The 14692-nt window shown below is 41.2% G+C and overlaps 1 protein-coding gene and 1 pseudogene across 5 annotated transcripts in view; one reads left to right on the top strand and one right to left on the bottom strand.

Moving 5' to 3' along the window:
• Positions 1 to 14692, bottom strand: part of DIP2B (disco interacting protein 2 homolog B) — a 222023-nt gene that overhangs the window by 98369 nt on the left and 108962 nt on the right. For 4 of the 5 annotated variants that reach the window (XM_064591251.1, XM_045873455.3, XM_064591249.1 and 1 more), the window contains exon 3: positions 758 to 886. In XM_064591251.1, the coding sequence (XP_064447321.1) occupies positions 758 to 886 (129 nt within the window). Of the gene's footprint in view, positions 1 to 757; positions 887 to 10389; positions 10532 to 14692 lie in introns of those variants that run through there. The other variant, XM_064591250.1, reaches the window with a different exon arrangement.
• Positions 12226 to 12561, top strand: LOC123843755 (large ribosomal subunit protein P1-like; annotated as a pseudogene).

The raw sequence follows: 14692 nt of genomic DNA on the forward strand, positions 1-14692 counted from the left end.
CCAACTCAAGAAAAGATTAAAGATTGGCTGGTACAGGAGTCAAAAATCTGAAGAAAGTAAAAAAGAGCACTGCAATTAGTTTGATGGCTTAATTCTGCTACTTTGCAAGGCAGTGAATGGGCTGCAGAGACTGCCTTAGCACACTGGACAATGGGTGGGCATGGGATGGGCTTGCCATGCCACAGGTCCTCCTGAGGGGCCAGAATTGGTTGCTCTGCTCATCAGTCCTGGCCATGATATGGCAGGGGCACGTTCCCGCTGCCAGCCACAGCCTGTTGCCTTTTCCCTTCTTTGGGAGACCTTTTGCGTCAGAAGAAAGCAAGTTTAAGAGTTTACTAATTTGAAATTTCACTGTGAGTTTTTGTTCCAGCTCCATTAGTAAGAAGACTTGATCTACAGCTCTGGCAAACACAGAAGGATCTGCCTCTTCCAACAGTCCACGGAGCTCTCCCAGGACCACCCTATGTGACCCTAGCCCCCCACTCTTCTTATTTATTTATTCGTGTTGCCTTTGTACCTGTCTGCCTCCTCTTCTGCCCTTGAGGGCAGAAACGTAGTTGCTGCTGTAGCCCCAGCAAATACTGAGTATCTACCACACCTGGCACATAATAAACAATAAATGACTGATGAATGAACTAATATAGACCTGCTGGCCCTTCAATGGGAAAAAAACCAAACATTAAAAGCTTTCAGGATATAGTGTTCATATTACAGTCACTAAAAACTCTTCTGCTGATAACTTTCAGTTCCTTCTCACCTGATCGGTATCGTTCATCCCTGGCTCCCCCAGATCGAGTTCGGTGGTACTTAGAAGGAGCGGAAGTTTGAGCTGCAGACGGAGCAGGTGTCTGGTTTCTATGTTCTTTCTGCACCCCTGAATCAGTTTCTAAAAAAGGAAGTTTGGAATACAGTTATCTGACAACAATAACAGCAAAGGTTTCTGAGCACTTTATGGCATTCCCACAACACTCTCAGGTAAGTACTATTACCCCATCTGTAATAAATGATCAATATACACACATAAAAATGATGCAAAGACATCCAGGCTAAAAAATATAATCTTAGAGTCGTAATTGTCAACAGGTGATGGGAGAGAAATAGCAAGAAGCTAAATGTAAAGTGAAAAGGCCATTCCAGAGATTCTAAGAATTAATGGGGGGGGCTGTATATGACCCCCTAATCCTGCATAATGGTACAAAGAAAGCATGGAGAGCTTTAGCCTCCCCCACCATAAGTTACTCCACATAAACGTGTCATTTAAGCAAAATTACAGTGTTTATTATGCAAACAGCTTCAAGTCAAGTCTATTAGCCCCTTTCAACTGGAGTCACTACTGAACTTGTCCCTTTCCAGTACCTGGCCTGTCCCCATTCTCTGCCCTCTCAACATTTACTGTCTTTTTCTAAATTTTTTTTTTTAAGATATTATTTATTTATTTATTTGAGACAGAGAGAATGAGAGAGAGAGAGCACATGAGAGGGGGGAGGGTCAGAGGCAGAAGCAGGCTCCCTGCCGAGCAGGGAGCCCGATGCGGGACTCGATCCAGGGACTCCAGGATCATGACTTGAGCTGAAGGCAGTCGCTTAACCAACTGAGCCACCCAGGTGCCCAACATTTACTGTCTTATAACAAATACAGAGAAGGGGGAAATAAGCAGGTAAAATAATCAGAAGAAAAACACTTTAAGTTCTGGTATTATACTGCCTTTTTTTCCTCAAATGGTGTGAGCTCCTAAGTCATATTTTTTAAAGTTATAGTAAGACCTTTTAACATAAGATATACCCTTTTAATAAATTTATAAGTGTATAATACAGTACTGTAAACTCCAAGCATCATGTTGTATAACAGATCTCTAGAACTCATTCATCTTGCATAACTATAACTTTTTAAAATTTAAATTCAATTAGCCAACAATATAGTACATCATCAGTTTCAGATGTAGAGTTCAATAATTCATCAGTTGCGTAAAGCACCCAGTGCTCATCCCATCACGTGCCCTCCTTAATGCCCATCACCCAGTTACCCCATACCCCCACCCCCGCCCCTCCAGCAACCCTCAGTTTGTTTCCTATGGTTAAGTCTCTCATGGTTTGTCTCCCTCTCTGATGACTTCCCCATAATTAAAACTTTTTACCCACTGAGTAGCAATTCCCCATCCCCCCCCCTCAGCAACCACCATTCTACTCTCTTTCTGAGTATGACTGTTTTAGATTCCTCATAAAAGTGGAATCATATAGCATTTGTCCTTCTGTGACTGGCCTATTTCACTCAGCATCATATCCTCCAGCTTCATCCATGTTGTCATGTATTGCAGGATTTTCTTTTTCTATGGCATATTTTAAATTTCTTAAATACACTTAATTGTGCCCAGCAAGGATCTCACACATAGGAAATTAAGTGCCCACTACAGTAAGATGGCATTTATCCAGTGAATGTACTGCTCCAGATCACAGGTGAGAATCCGCTTCTAATCAAGAAATAAAAAAGCAGACTGAAAGCACAGTGGTCTGGGGAATATAAGCAATAGTCCCACATACCTTGTGCAGGCTGAGGGCATCACATTACTACAGGAACTGAGACGCCTCATGACAATGTCATATCATCTTTTAAAAAGGGTTAGCGGGCGCCTGGGTGGCTCAGTTGGTTAAACAACTGCCTTCGGCTCAGGTCATGATCCTGGAGTCCCTGGATCGAGTCCCGCATCAGGCTCCCTGCTCAGCGGGGAGTCTGCTTCTGCCTCTGACCCTCCCCCCTCTCATGTGCTCTCTCTCTCTCATTCTCTCTGTCTCAAATAAATAAATAAAATTTTAAAAAGGGTTAGCATGCTAGAGAGGCCATCTCTAAGAGCTCTTGGTGACAGTCCCAGCTGAGCCCAGCCCTCTACCTGCCCCTGCCAAGGCACCAGACATATGAGCGAAACCATCTTGAACCTTCTAGACCAGCCCATGAACCAGGTGAAAAGCACTTAGTGACCCTAAGTGGCACCATGTGGAGCACGAAAATCACCCAACCGAGCCCTGCTCAAATTCCTGGCCCACAAAATCTTAAGACAGAATTTAAAAGGTTTTTTTTTTTTTAATAGTTAGATTATTTTTCATATACTGTTTTTAAGAAAGCAAGAAGAATATATTTTAGGATGCTCTCCACTAAAGTGCTTTTATGGATCTAGAAATGCTTATTTTTGATGGTTCTGGCAGCTGAAAATTTTAACATAAAATATATTAGCAGAGCAGAACATATTTTAACACTGATATTTTGAAATGTAATGTCTGGGATTGTAAATTGAAAGGTTTTTTTTTTTTAAGATTTATTTATTTTAAAAAATATATATATATTTTTAAAGATTTTATTTATTTATTTGACACAGAGAGAGAGAGATAGCAAGAGAGAGAGAAAGAGAGAAAGAGCACAAGCAGGGGGAGCGGCAGGCAGAGGGAGAAGCAGGCTTCCTGCATGAGCAGGGAGCCCGATGAGGGGCTTGATCCCAGGACTCTGGAATCATGACCTGAGCTGAAGGCAGCGGTTTAACCAACTGAGCCACCCAGGCGCCCCAAGATTTATTTATTTTAGAAAGAGAGAGAGAGAGTGTGCACACACAAGTAGGAGGGGCGGTGGAGAGGGAGAGAGAATCTCAAGCAAACTCCGCACAGAGCACAGAGCCTGATATGGGGCTCAATCCCAGGACCCTGAGATCATGACCTGAGCTGAAACCAAGAGTTGGGTGCTTAGGAGCACCTGGGTGGCTCAGTCGTCAAGCGTCTGCCTTCGGCCCACTACAGTAAGATGAGAAACAGTTCTCCCTCTACCCCCGCCCCCCACTCATGCTCTCTCTCTCTGTCTGAAATAAATAAAATCTTAAAAAAAAAAAAAAAAGAGTTGGGAGTTCAACCAACTGCACCACCCAAGCGCCCCTATAAATTGAAGTTTTTAATCAACCTAAATTCTTTTGATAATACATTTCACAGAAGAGCTATACTGAATTCTTAATATTTTCATACCTTGTTTCATTTCTTAGTTTACAAAGGAGTTAACAAACTATAGCCCATGTCTTTTTATTTTTCTAACTAGTTTCATCAGAACATAGCCGTGCTCGTCTGTTTATGTACTGCCTAGGGGTGCTTTCGCACTGTCAAGGCAGCACTGAGAAACTGAGACAGGTACTGATGGTCCTCAAAGCCTGAAATATCTACTATCTCACCCTTCACAGAAAGAGCTTACCAACTCTTGGTCTATAATAACAAAAGCTAGTGGCTCAGTCGGTTAAGTGTCCGATTCTTGATTTTGGCTCAGGTCATGATCTCAGGGTCACAGACTGAGCCCCACATTGGGCTCCACGCTGAGCATGGAGCCTGCTTAAGAGTCTCTCTCTTAAAAATAAAAATAAAATAAAAAATAAAAAAATAATAAGGTTTGTTTTGTGCTAGGCACTGTGCATTTAGAAGTTTTCACATGTTATTTATTCTTCACAACAATCCTACAAAGTCAGCAGTAACACTATCAATCTATTACACAAAAGAGATCAGAGACATGGATTATTTTATGCAAAGTCACACAGCCAAGGGATGGCAGAGCCAGGATTCAAACCCAGATCTAACTCCACTGGTTCTCAACCAGAAAAGGGTATGAAAATTCTCCCAAGACTATTAGCAATCAGAATTAATAATATAGTTTAGGAACATCTAAATGCTTCAGGATTTACAGTCAGCGGCTAGATAATAGTTCCTTTTAAAAAAATAAAATCAACTGCCTTCATGTACAAGATTCTGCAAAAAGCCCCTCCAAATAAAAATTTCAGCCTTTCATTAGAGGAATCATTTAAAGCATATTCCAATTAACTTTAAATAGAGAACAAAATATAGAAAGGGGCTATTTTTATTTATATTGTCAGATGATCTATACAGGAAGGAAATCAGATTAGTACACATGAGCTACTCTGCCTGTAAATATGCACAGAGAAAATGGTTTAACTTAGAGCACTAAGTTTAAAACACTAGCTTTGTATTATTTGCGGGGGAGGGTGTCACAGTGAACCTATATCTGAATTACCCATCACTGATTATTTTTTAAGTTAAATAAGTAGGACAGACCAAACCACCCTGCTAAGAAACAAGGAGCTTCTGAATTAGATAGGTAATAATCCAAAGGATGAAAAGCATGAACACAGATTCTCATTTCACAAAGGATGGACACCAAAGGTTTATGTATTTTTTACCATTCCTCTCACTTATGCTTTTACTTTGTATTCTTCAATGTAATTACTTAGGAGAAAGAAGATAATATAGGTCAAAGAATAGAATTTGTTTCAAAGAAATGACAGGGCAGTGATAGGGAAAGTGGGAGTTGATACATTTGTTTGAGGAAAAATTCAAGAGAATGAATATTTCTACTCAGGATTAAGCGTTATCAGAGATCAAACAGACATCTGATGAGAACTGAGAGTCAGATGACACTTAGCAAAAGATCTACTGAGCTGGTACCGGGGGAAATTAAAAAAAAAAAAAAAGGTCTCACAACACTCTATTCACCAAGCAACATTACTATGATGCTCTGCTCAGTTCTCAGTTCTCTCAGGAATTTAGTCATTCAAGCAGACCAGGTCCCTTTTGGGTCTAAAACCATGACAATCATTTTGTTGTAGCTTGTCAGAAATGAAAACAGAAGGTCGACTTGCAGTTTTAATACGTGGCTGACAAGTTTGTTCACTGAGTATTCCTTGGGTGCCCACGAAGCACAATGCCACAGAAACATGGATTTCTGACTGAACAACCTTGGCTTAAATTTGCAATACATCTGCTTGAAGTTCAAAAGTAGCTAAAGAAAGAAAGAGAGAGAGAGAGAGAGAGAGAGAGAGAGAAAGAAAGAAAGAGAAAAAGAGTAAAATGAATTCTTTGGAACTGAATCATTTTAAGTATAACAGGAGAGTTTAATAATGGAACTGTAGATAATCCTTTTTTTTTAAGTAATCTCTACATCCAACATGGGGCTTGAACTCACGACCCTAAGATCAAGTCACATGACTGTACCAGCCAGGCACCTCTGTAGATAATCCTTTTGAATGTAAATAATCAGTCTCCAATTCACATGAATTTTATAAATTTTTATTCCCACGAATTAGTTTATCTTTTAAAATATAATACAAGTATATTTTATATGTGCATTGAAAAAACTGGAAGCAAATACAGTAAAATGTTAATAGCAATTATCTCTAGGGGATGAGATTATGAATGTTTTATATATTTTTTCATAGGCTTTACTGGGATGCTATAATTTACAAAAGTTATCTTTTTCAAAACATAAATATATGTTCATTATAGAACATCAAGGAAATAGTTAAGTGTAAAGAAGAAAATAAAAATGATATTAGATCTTCTTAATTCAAAGGTCGTACCACATAGACTGACCAAAAGAAGTTGAAATAATATTCAGTTTTTAGCTTCTTTAGATAAATTAGGACTCTGCAAGCAGGATTTTTCAATCTTCTAAACTCAGTTGCCTCCTTTTCCAAAAGTAACTGACAAATCAATACAAATTTGGAGGTGAGAGGGAGGAAACAATGTCCTAGTTGGATTAAAGAACTGTGAAAGTCTTTTTTTTTTTTTAATTTTTTTTTTTTTAAAGATTTTATTTATTTATTTGACAGAGAGAGAGATAGCGAGAGCAGGAACACAAGCAGGGGGAGTGGGAGAGGGAGAAGCAGGCTTCCTGCCAAGCAGGGAGCCTGATGTGGGACTCAATCCCAGGACCCTGGGATGATGACCTGAGCCAAAGGCAGACGCTTAACGACTGAGCCACCCAGGCGCCCCGTGAAAGTCTATTTCTACCTTAGCTTACTTGCCAGGGCAACAATTTGTCATGGAAGGGGGCAGGAAACAATGTACCTCAAGTCTCCTCAAAGAGAAGAGGGAGGGTCAGGGGACATGGGAGCACAGCAGGGCATTATTTAACAGTACATCCAATGTCAGCAGGGCAGGCAAGATGCTGCTCAAACATGAATCATTCCTTGCCCAGGGTTTCACACTCCAACAGATCTCAGGGATTACCTGGGGCCTGAAAATAGAGATTTCTATACTTCGAATAAGATGTGTACAGTTTCGCTATCATAGTAAGAAACTAAAAGTAAAGATAGAATTCACTACATGTATCAACATAATAAGGTATTACACACCGCAAAAAAAAAGAAAAATATGTTGCCTCAGCAGACCTGTGAAATAGTCTAAATGAAATAATGTCAAGTGATGAAAGAACACAAAATATCATGTCCATAAGGTGATTACAACTGTAAATGTTAAAAACTACTTATATGCACTTATAAGGACCAAACAGGACATAAAATCCCTTAAGTAATGATGAGGTACTCTGTAGTTCTTCACTATTTCATTCTTTTGTTTACAGAAAGAGTTATGTATAAATCAAAATAATTTTAAAAAACAGTAAATTCAGGTACATGCTGGAACAAGAGCTGTGGACCTCACAAATCAAGTCTTCTTCAAAACTTCTAAATTCAAGTGTGAGGGTGCCTGGGTGGCTCAGTTGGTTAAGCGACTGCTTTCGGCTCGGGTCATGATCCTGGAGTCCCGGGATCTGGTCCCATATCGGGCTCCCTCCTCAGTGGGGAGTCTGCTTCTCCCTCTGACCCTCTTCCCTCTGGCGCGGTCTCTCATTCTCTCTTTCTCAAATTAATAAATAAAATCTTTAAAAATAAATAAGTAAATTCAAGTGTGAACATACTTGAGATCCAAAGAAAAAGATAACTTGCTGATTATTACACAATGACTGTTAGTTTGAGGGTTCCTGATATTTTGGTCAGTTGTATAGAATATCCACTAGGGGTCGCCATTATGTTTAACTAATGATGTTACCAGATTTAGTAAATTGAAGAAAAAACACAAATTTTAATTTCTTCTACAATACAAAGCCTCCCTTCTCAATGATCAACATGTACATGATTTATTGTTCTTTCACAAAGACAGACTTCCATGATGCCATTGTTTGAACACAGTAACAGTGATGACTTGAAAAAGAGGCTGATATTTACTGGTATAAAACTATGCAAAATTTCCTTTAAGAAGATGGAAGAAAGCCAACCTCAGCTTCTTATCTTTCCACTCTGCCTATGATTTAGCAGATATTCTCACCTGCAGGAGTAACAGAGTAAAGCAGGATGGGCTCTGAGGACCAAGTAATGTAATAATTCAACGTTTTAGAGTAAACAGAGCAGATATGCTCACTGCTCTTGGTGCTGGAGTACAGAAAAGAAATTAAATAAGTGATCACCACTTCCTGTATATCTTTTACACCACATATGGGCTGAAAGGAAAAGAACCAGGCGCTCTGAATGCCCACAGAACGGGCAATTTAGTTTGTATTAGAATTTCAGGGAAGATCTGTTACGAGGAGACACTGATATAGGCTTTAGTAAGGCAAAGAGAAGGAAAAGCCACTTTCTACAAAAGCATGGTATCTGTAGAAGTCCAGAGAGGGAGGAAAAGCCTTGACAAGTGTAAGAAAGACTGATGGGGACAGCGAAAGAGATGGAGCGATAAAAAATGAGGCTGGAAGAAAAGCTGGGTTGGGCCACTTATGCTAAGCCAAAAGAGCGGTCTTTGAAGGGATTTAAACAGGAAATGACAGAATAATAATGATAATAACATTTCTATGGCTCTTTAAACTTTCATGACACCATCTCATTTTACCTGCACAATAACATTATCTGATAGACACCATTAAGGGAGGACACCCATCACAGATTAGATTTATTTTTCTATACTGAGAGAATGTCAGTAATCACCTTGAATCATTATAAATGGAGCCTCCACTCCCACCTGGTACAAGAAGGGTGGGTGAGGGTACCGGTAAATCACCTGGGGAATCTTCCTTTTGGAGCTAAAGTCCCATCCCGTGTTCCTCCCCACTCCCTTGCTAAGAGCCTGCCTTAGAAGGATACGTGATTAACCTCACTGGCTGGGGAAAGGGAGGAAAGAATGAAGAGTGTTTGCATTTGGAGCCTGGAAAAGGGGCCACCCACCTGCCTGATTCCTAGGGGTGGATTCTGAGAGAAAGGGGAGTTAGAAGTGGCAGGTGTTTGAACAGATCCTGACCCAGAGCTTCCCAGGCCACCTGGCATCAGGAAAATGGCTGAGCATGGAGCTGAAAGAGTACTATACGAAGAGCTCTGCTCTGAGAATTCAAGACGGCTACGTTGGCTGAGCTGAGTAGAGACTGGGTTCCTCTGTCCAGAAAGCATGCTTAACAGTGGGTTGGTACCACTGGTCACCAGGTGAGGAGCAGTATTCAAAACTCCCCCATGAGGTACTGAAAAGCAGCAGCAGACTATGGGGCTCTTCCCTTTTCGGTGTGGAAACTGCACTGACCACCTTTTTCTGCTCTAGCTATATCCCAGGGTGTTCTTGAACAATTCAGAGAAGCCCCCCGAGGAAGATAGTGGACTTCCTTCTGATAAGGAATGTGGGAACAGATGACTGCAATGTGTGTGCACTCCAGACTATAATACTATCCAAACCTAGCAAATGAAAGCACAGAACTGGGACTGGAATACAAAATTCCATGTTTTTTCCATTAGGATGTGATCCTCACTCGGGAAGGAACTTTTAAATCAAAATGGAATAGATAAAATAAAATAGATGCCACCCCCACCCCTCCACACACACCAAGAGACATTCTGCCTACTTAATATTTATATAGTTGGAAATGATCTGGAACATTCCAAAATGCCATACCTGATTTCAATAGCTGGTTTTAAGTTCATATCCCTTGAATTTCCACAGTTCGTTGTTGAGAACTCTCTTACAATACTTAGTTTACTGTATCTTTTATAATCCTCATTTGTATATCTGTCTTACCTCTCCTACTTGTAACTTGTACTCCTCCTACTACAAATAACTTGAGGTCAGAGTCTGGTCTTAACTCATCTTGTACCTCCTGCAGTCTCTGGGTCTGGGTCTCACAGTGTAGGCACCCACAATTTTGGCTAAAATACATAATTAAGGGACGGCTGGGTGGCTCAGTTGGTTAAGCGACTGCCTTCAGCTCAGGTCATGATCCTGGAGTCCCGGGATTGAGTACCGCATCGGGCTCTCTGCTCAACAGGGAGTCTGCTTCTCCCTCTGACCCTCCCCCCTCTCATGCTCTATCTCATTCTCTCTCTCAAATAAATAAAAAGGAAAAAAAATCTTAAAAAAAAAAATACATAATTAAGATCTTGTCTGTCTCCTCAGCTCCACCAATGATAGTGAGTGACTGGGAAAAACAAAGACAAAAATGGAGAGATACCAATTTAAAGGGCATGGTCAAATGTTAATATGAAAAGCCTGCTTATTTGTGTATCTCTAAGCTAGGCAAGTTTTATGCAAAAAAAAAAAAAAAATGTACCTTTCACAATTTTCATACTTATGCACAGTCATTAAGAAGAACAGGGTCGTGGGGTGCCTGGGTGGCTCAGTCATTGGGCATCTGCCTTCGGCTCAGGTCATGATCCTGGGGTCCTGGGATCGAGTCCTGCATCGGGCTCCCTGCTCCGCGGAAAGCCTGCTTCTCCCTCTCCCACTCCCCCCTGCTTGTGTTCCCTCTTTTGCTGTGTCTCTCTCTGTCAAATAAATAAATAAAATCTTTAAAAACAAAAACAAAAAACAGGGTCGTAAACTGATGGTTACCAGAGGGGGGTTGGGTGGGGGGATGGGTGAAATAGGTGATGGGGATTAAGGAGTGCACAGGTCATGATGAGCACTGGGTGATTAAAATAAAAACAAAAGAGAGAAAGAAAAATAGGGTCACAGACTATCTTCTAGAGGGGTTATCAGAGGCTTCAGAGAGACAGCATACAACACAAGGTTTTCTGTAGTCATCTACAGGCTTGCACAATCTCAAAGGCAGGACCGAATGGGAAAGAACAGTGATGAGAGGGGTGTGGAGCTGCCGGCAAAGGCAGCATGTGGATACGGACTGGAATACCGGTGAGCAAACACCCTCCAGCAAAATAAGCAGCAATCACAAAAGAAATCCAAGTTTGGGGAAAACCTCTAGGTCACCAGAGTGTCTTACCAGGACAAGCTAGAGAATGTCAACACATGAACAAATTCATAAACTGATAGGTCTTATCCTTAAAAGGGCAGTATGTGAGGGATTGGGGAAAAAATAATGTGCAAACCTAGGCCAAGAAGGAACATGGAAAAGGTGAGATTCTATTCTAAAGCAGGAGAAAAGCATAATTAAAGGAAGTGAAAGAGAGTGGGACAAAGGCTAAGGACAAAGGAGAAAAACACACACACAAAGGTTGCAGACAGTATCAAATATACGAAGACAGAATGGATTGTCTACACCAATGCATCAAAAACAGAAGCTGCAGTAATGTCCTAAAACAAGAGACGTGGGCCCAGAAGAAGATGCCACTACTGAACTTCAAGGCAATTTATTTATTTATTTTTAGGGGGAGGAGGGGGAGGCAGAGGGAGAGAGAGAATCTTAAGCAGGCTCCATGCCCAGGGCAGAGCCTCACACAGAGCCTGACCTCAGAACACTGAGATCACCGTCTGAGGTGAAATCAAGAGTCAGATGCTTAACCAAATGAGCCACCTAGGTACCCATTCAAGGGCAATTTTAAGTGGTAAAGAGTTGCCAAACAGAGCTGAGTAGGTCTCTTCTCAGACCCGCCTGAAGGAGGGAAGCCTCCCAGTTTGAACACATGGATCAGGCTGTTTTGGTGACCACATGATCAGCTTGCTCGTGAACAGAGAAAATGAAGTACTAAGGTCTCTGAGGTCTTTTAGTTTGATAGAAATTATCTCTGAATAACGCTTACATAGAAATGTTAGGATAAAGAATTCTGATTAAACACGGCAGAATGAACACTTCTATCTACCCCTACTCCTTCCCAAAATGCCACCAGAATGATGATGAAGGCCTGTAGCAGAACAAGAAAACAAACAGTTCAGATACATGCAGGAAGAGAGACAGCACCAAGAGCTGTTTCTACAAAAAGAATAATAAACTGATGGATAATTCTGAAAAAAATGTAATCCTAGTAAAGCGAACGGCTTAGCCGTGAACAATATTTACATAATCATAATAACGTAAGCACTGAGTTTCTTCAGCTGCTGCTAAGGTGCTCAGTCCTTCAGAGGAAGCAAAGACCGCATTAGGGTGAGGTTCTCACTTCACTGGGTGACTTGCACCATGCCCAGCAGTGCCCGCTCAGCACTCCCCCGCAACATGGCCTTGGTCTTGGAGCTCGCCTGCAACAACTTGGCCCTCATCCTGCACGGAAAGAGGTGATGGTCCTGGAGGATAAGATCAATGCCCTCATTAAAGCAGCGGCTGTAAATGTTGAACCTTTTGGGCTGGGCTTGTTTGAAAGGCCCTGGCCAGTGTCAACATCAGGAGCCTCAACTGCAATGCAGGGGCTGGTGGACCTGCATCAGCAGCTGGTGCTACACCTGCAGAAGGTCCTGCTCTCTCCACCAGGGCTGCCCCAGCTGAGGAGAAGAAAGTAGAAGCAAAGAATCAAGGGACTCTGATGATGACATGGGCTTTGGTCTTTTTGACTAAACCTCTTCTGTAACCTGTTCAATAAAGAACTGAACTCTTAAAAAAAAAAATGTAAGGGGCACCTGGGTGGCTGAGTCAGTTAAGCATCTGCCTTCAGCTCAGGATCCTGGTATGGAGCCCCTCAATGGGCTCCCTGCTCAGTGGGGAGTCTGCTTCTCCCTCTCCCTCTGCCCCTCCCACTTGTGCACAGGGTCTCTCTCTCAAATAAATGAACGGAATCTTAAAAAAAAAAAGCACTGAATGCTGATTTAACAACAAAAGTAACATATTAAGGATATAGCCCACAATTAAGTATGAGGTGGGAGATGTGAAAGTAAAGGGGAAAAGGGAGTATGTGGTGTCCATGTGGTTGAGGGAGGAATATGTAAGAGAGAAAGATTCTAATATTTTCTAGTAGGAAATAAATAATGCTTCAAATTGAAAAAAAAAAGTCCAGAAATAGTGGTAAAAATGGGGGTGCCTGGGTGGCTCAGTCGTTAAGCGTCTGCCTTCGGCTCAGGTCATGATCCCAGAGTCCTGGGATCGAGCCCTGCATTGGGCCCTGCTCCGCGGGAAGCCTGCTTCTCCCTCTCCCACTCCCCCTGCTTGTGTTCCCTCTCTCGCTGTGTCTCTCTGTCAAATAAATAAATAAAATCTTAAAAAAAAAAAAGTGGTAAAAATGTTACCTAGAAACACAGAGGTAAATGCCAGAAGGAACAGTTAAAGGAGTTGAAAGAATCCATCTGTAGGGAAGAAGACACTGCCCATTTTTGTTGTTGTTACAGACCCTGTAGTCCCATTTGACTATTTAAAATAGATTCATTAATTTCATTTAAAAATAAAACTTAAATAAAGAGAAATGCCAAATCTCAGATGAGAACCAAAATACTCTACACAGTCTCTTGGAGTTGTAGCACGTCTAAACTAAAAGATTTATTGAGGGTGGAGACAAGCTGCCAGGATCATCACTCTCCAATCTGTACAGTAATCTGTTTCTTTCATTACCCAACACTTTCATCTTCACAGAAGTTTACTGAAAGAGATACTGGAAATTCTAAATGTCCTTTCTGTTCAGTTCCACAAACATTTCTAGAATGTCTACTATATGCCAGGCCCTAATGCTAGAAACTGGAGACATGAAGAATAAAAATAATAATGAAAAAAGAATTTTCCTGATTTCAAAGACCTTAAGAGTCTAGTAGGAGAGTAAGACACATAAATAAACCATAATCAATGAGACAGTCAAAGAGAACTTCTTAAAAATGCAGCTCAGATAATGGGAATGGGAACGGTTTTTGATAGGGCTGATCAAGGAAGGCTTCTCTGTGGAAGTCCTAGTTGAGCAAACCCCTAGTGGAGTGAGGGAACAAGTCAGGGCGGGGGAGCGGGGGAAGGGGGGTGGGTGGGTATGCCCCAGACACATCAGCCTTGTCCAGTGTTGTCTCCTAGTGTCTCAATAGTACTTGGAACCCTGGATGCACTTAGTAAATATGTGGTGTCCAAAGGTTTTCTCAGTAACCCCTGTATCATTAGAATAAACTCTTTCCTTAAAAATAGCTGAAATATCAGTTACTTGTATCCAAAGTATCTTAACTTAAAGATGAGACCTGGGATCAGCAGAGGGAAATTGCCTCCCTACATAAAACCTTCGGTTTTTCTACAACTCTAAGAGTGGGCAAGAACGACTAATTTATAGAGAGGTAAGAACACATGTGGTTTGAAATTTCAATTCTTTGGACCATGCCAAAAGAGAGTTAATTTCTGTCCCCTTCCTCCTGTACATCTTGGCAACTGAGGTGTGTGAGAAGCTCTATATCCAGGCCCTAGTAGTTTCCATACTCAAAGATGTGCTACAAGCCATTCCTTTCAAAGAGGCCATGGCTCAGAATGAGTAGAAGATGTGAACATACCAAAGCTTCATTTCTCCCATGACTCTCAATATGTGAGCTTCTTGAGTCCCTGAGTATGATTTTAACCTTTATCAAGATGCATATTTTTCACACATCATGGTTCTTCATTTACCAGATAAAAATCTGGTTTGTGTTTAACTAAAGAAACAACTATCAGTTCCAATGTTGGGAGATTTGAGTTATTTGACACGTCAGATTTTTGTCAAATAGTGACTTCAGAACCTAACCCCTGTGACACCACT

Source organism: Mirounga angustirostris, unplaced genomic scaffold (assembly GCF_029215605.1).
Source record: "Mirounga angustirostris isolate CCGP_5_RB_7025 unplaced genomic scaffold, mMirAng1.0.hap1 SCAF_5, whole genome shotgun sequence".
NCBI lineage: Eukaryota > Metazoa > Chordata > Mammalia > Carnivora > Phocidae > Mirounga > Mirounga angustirostris.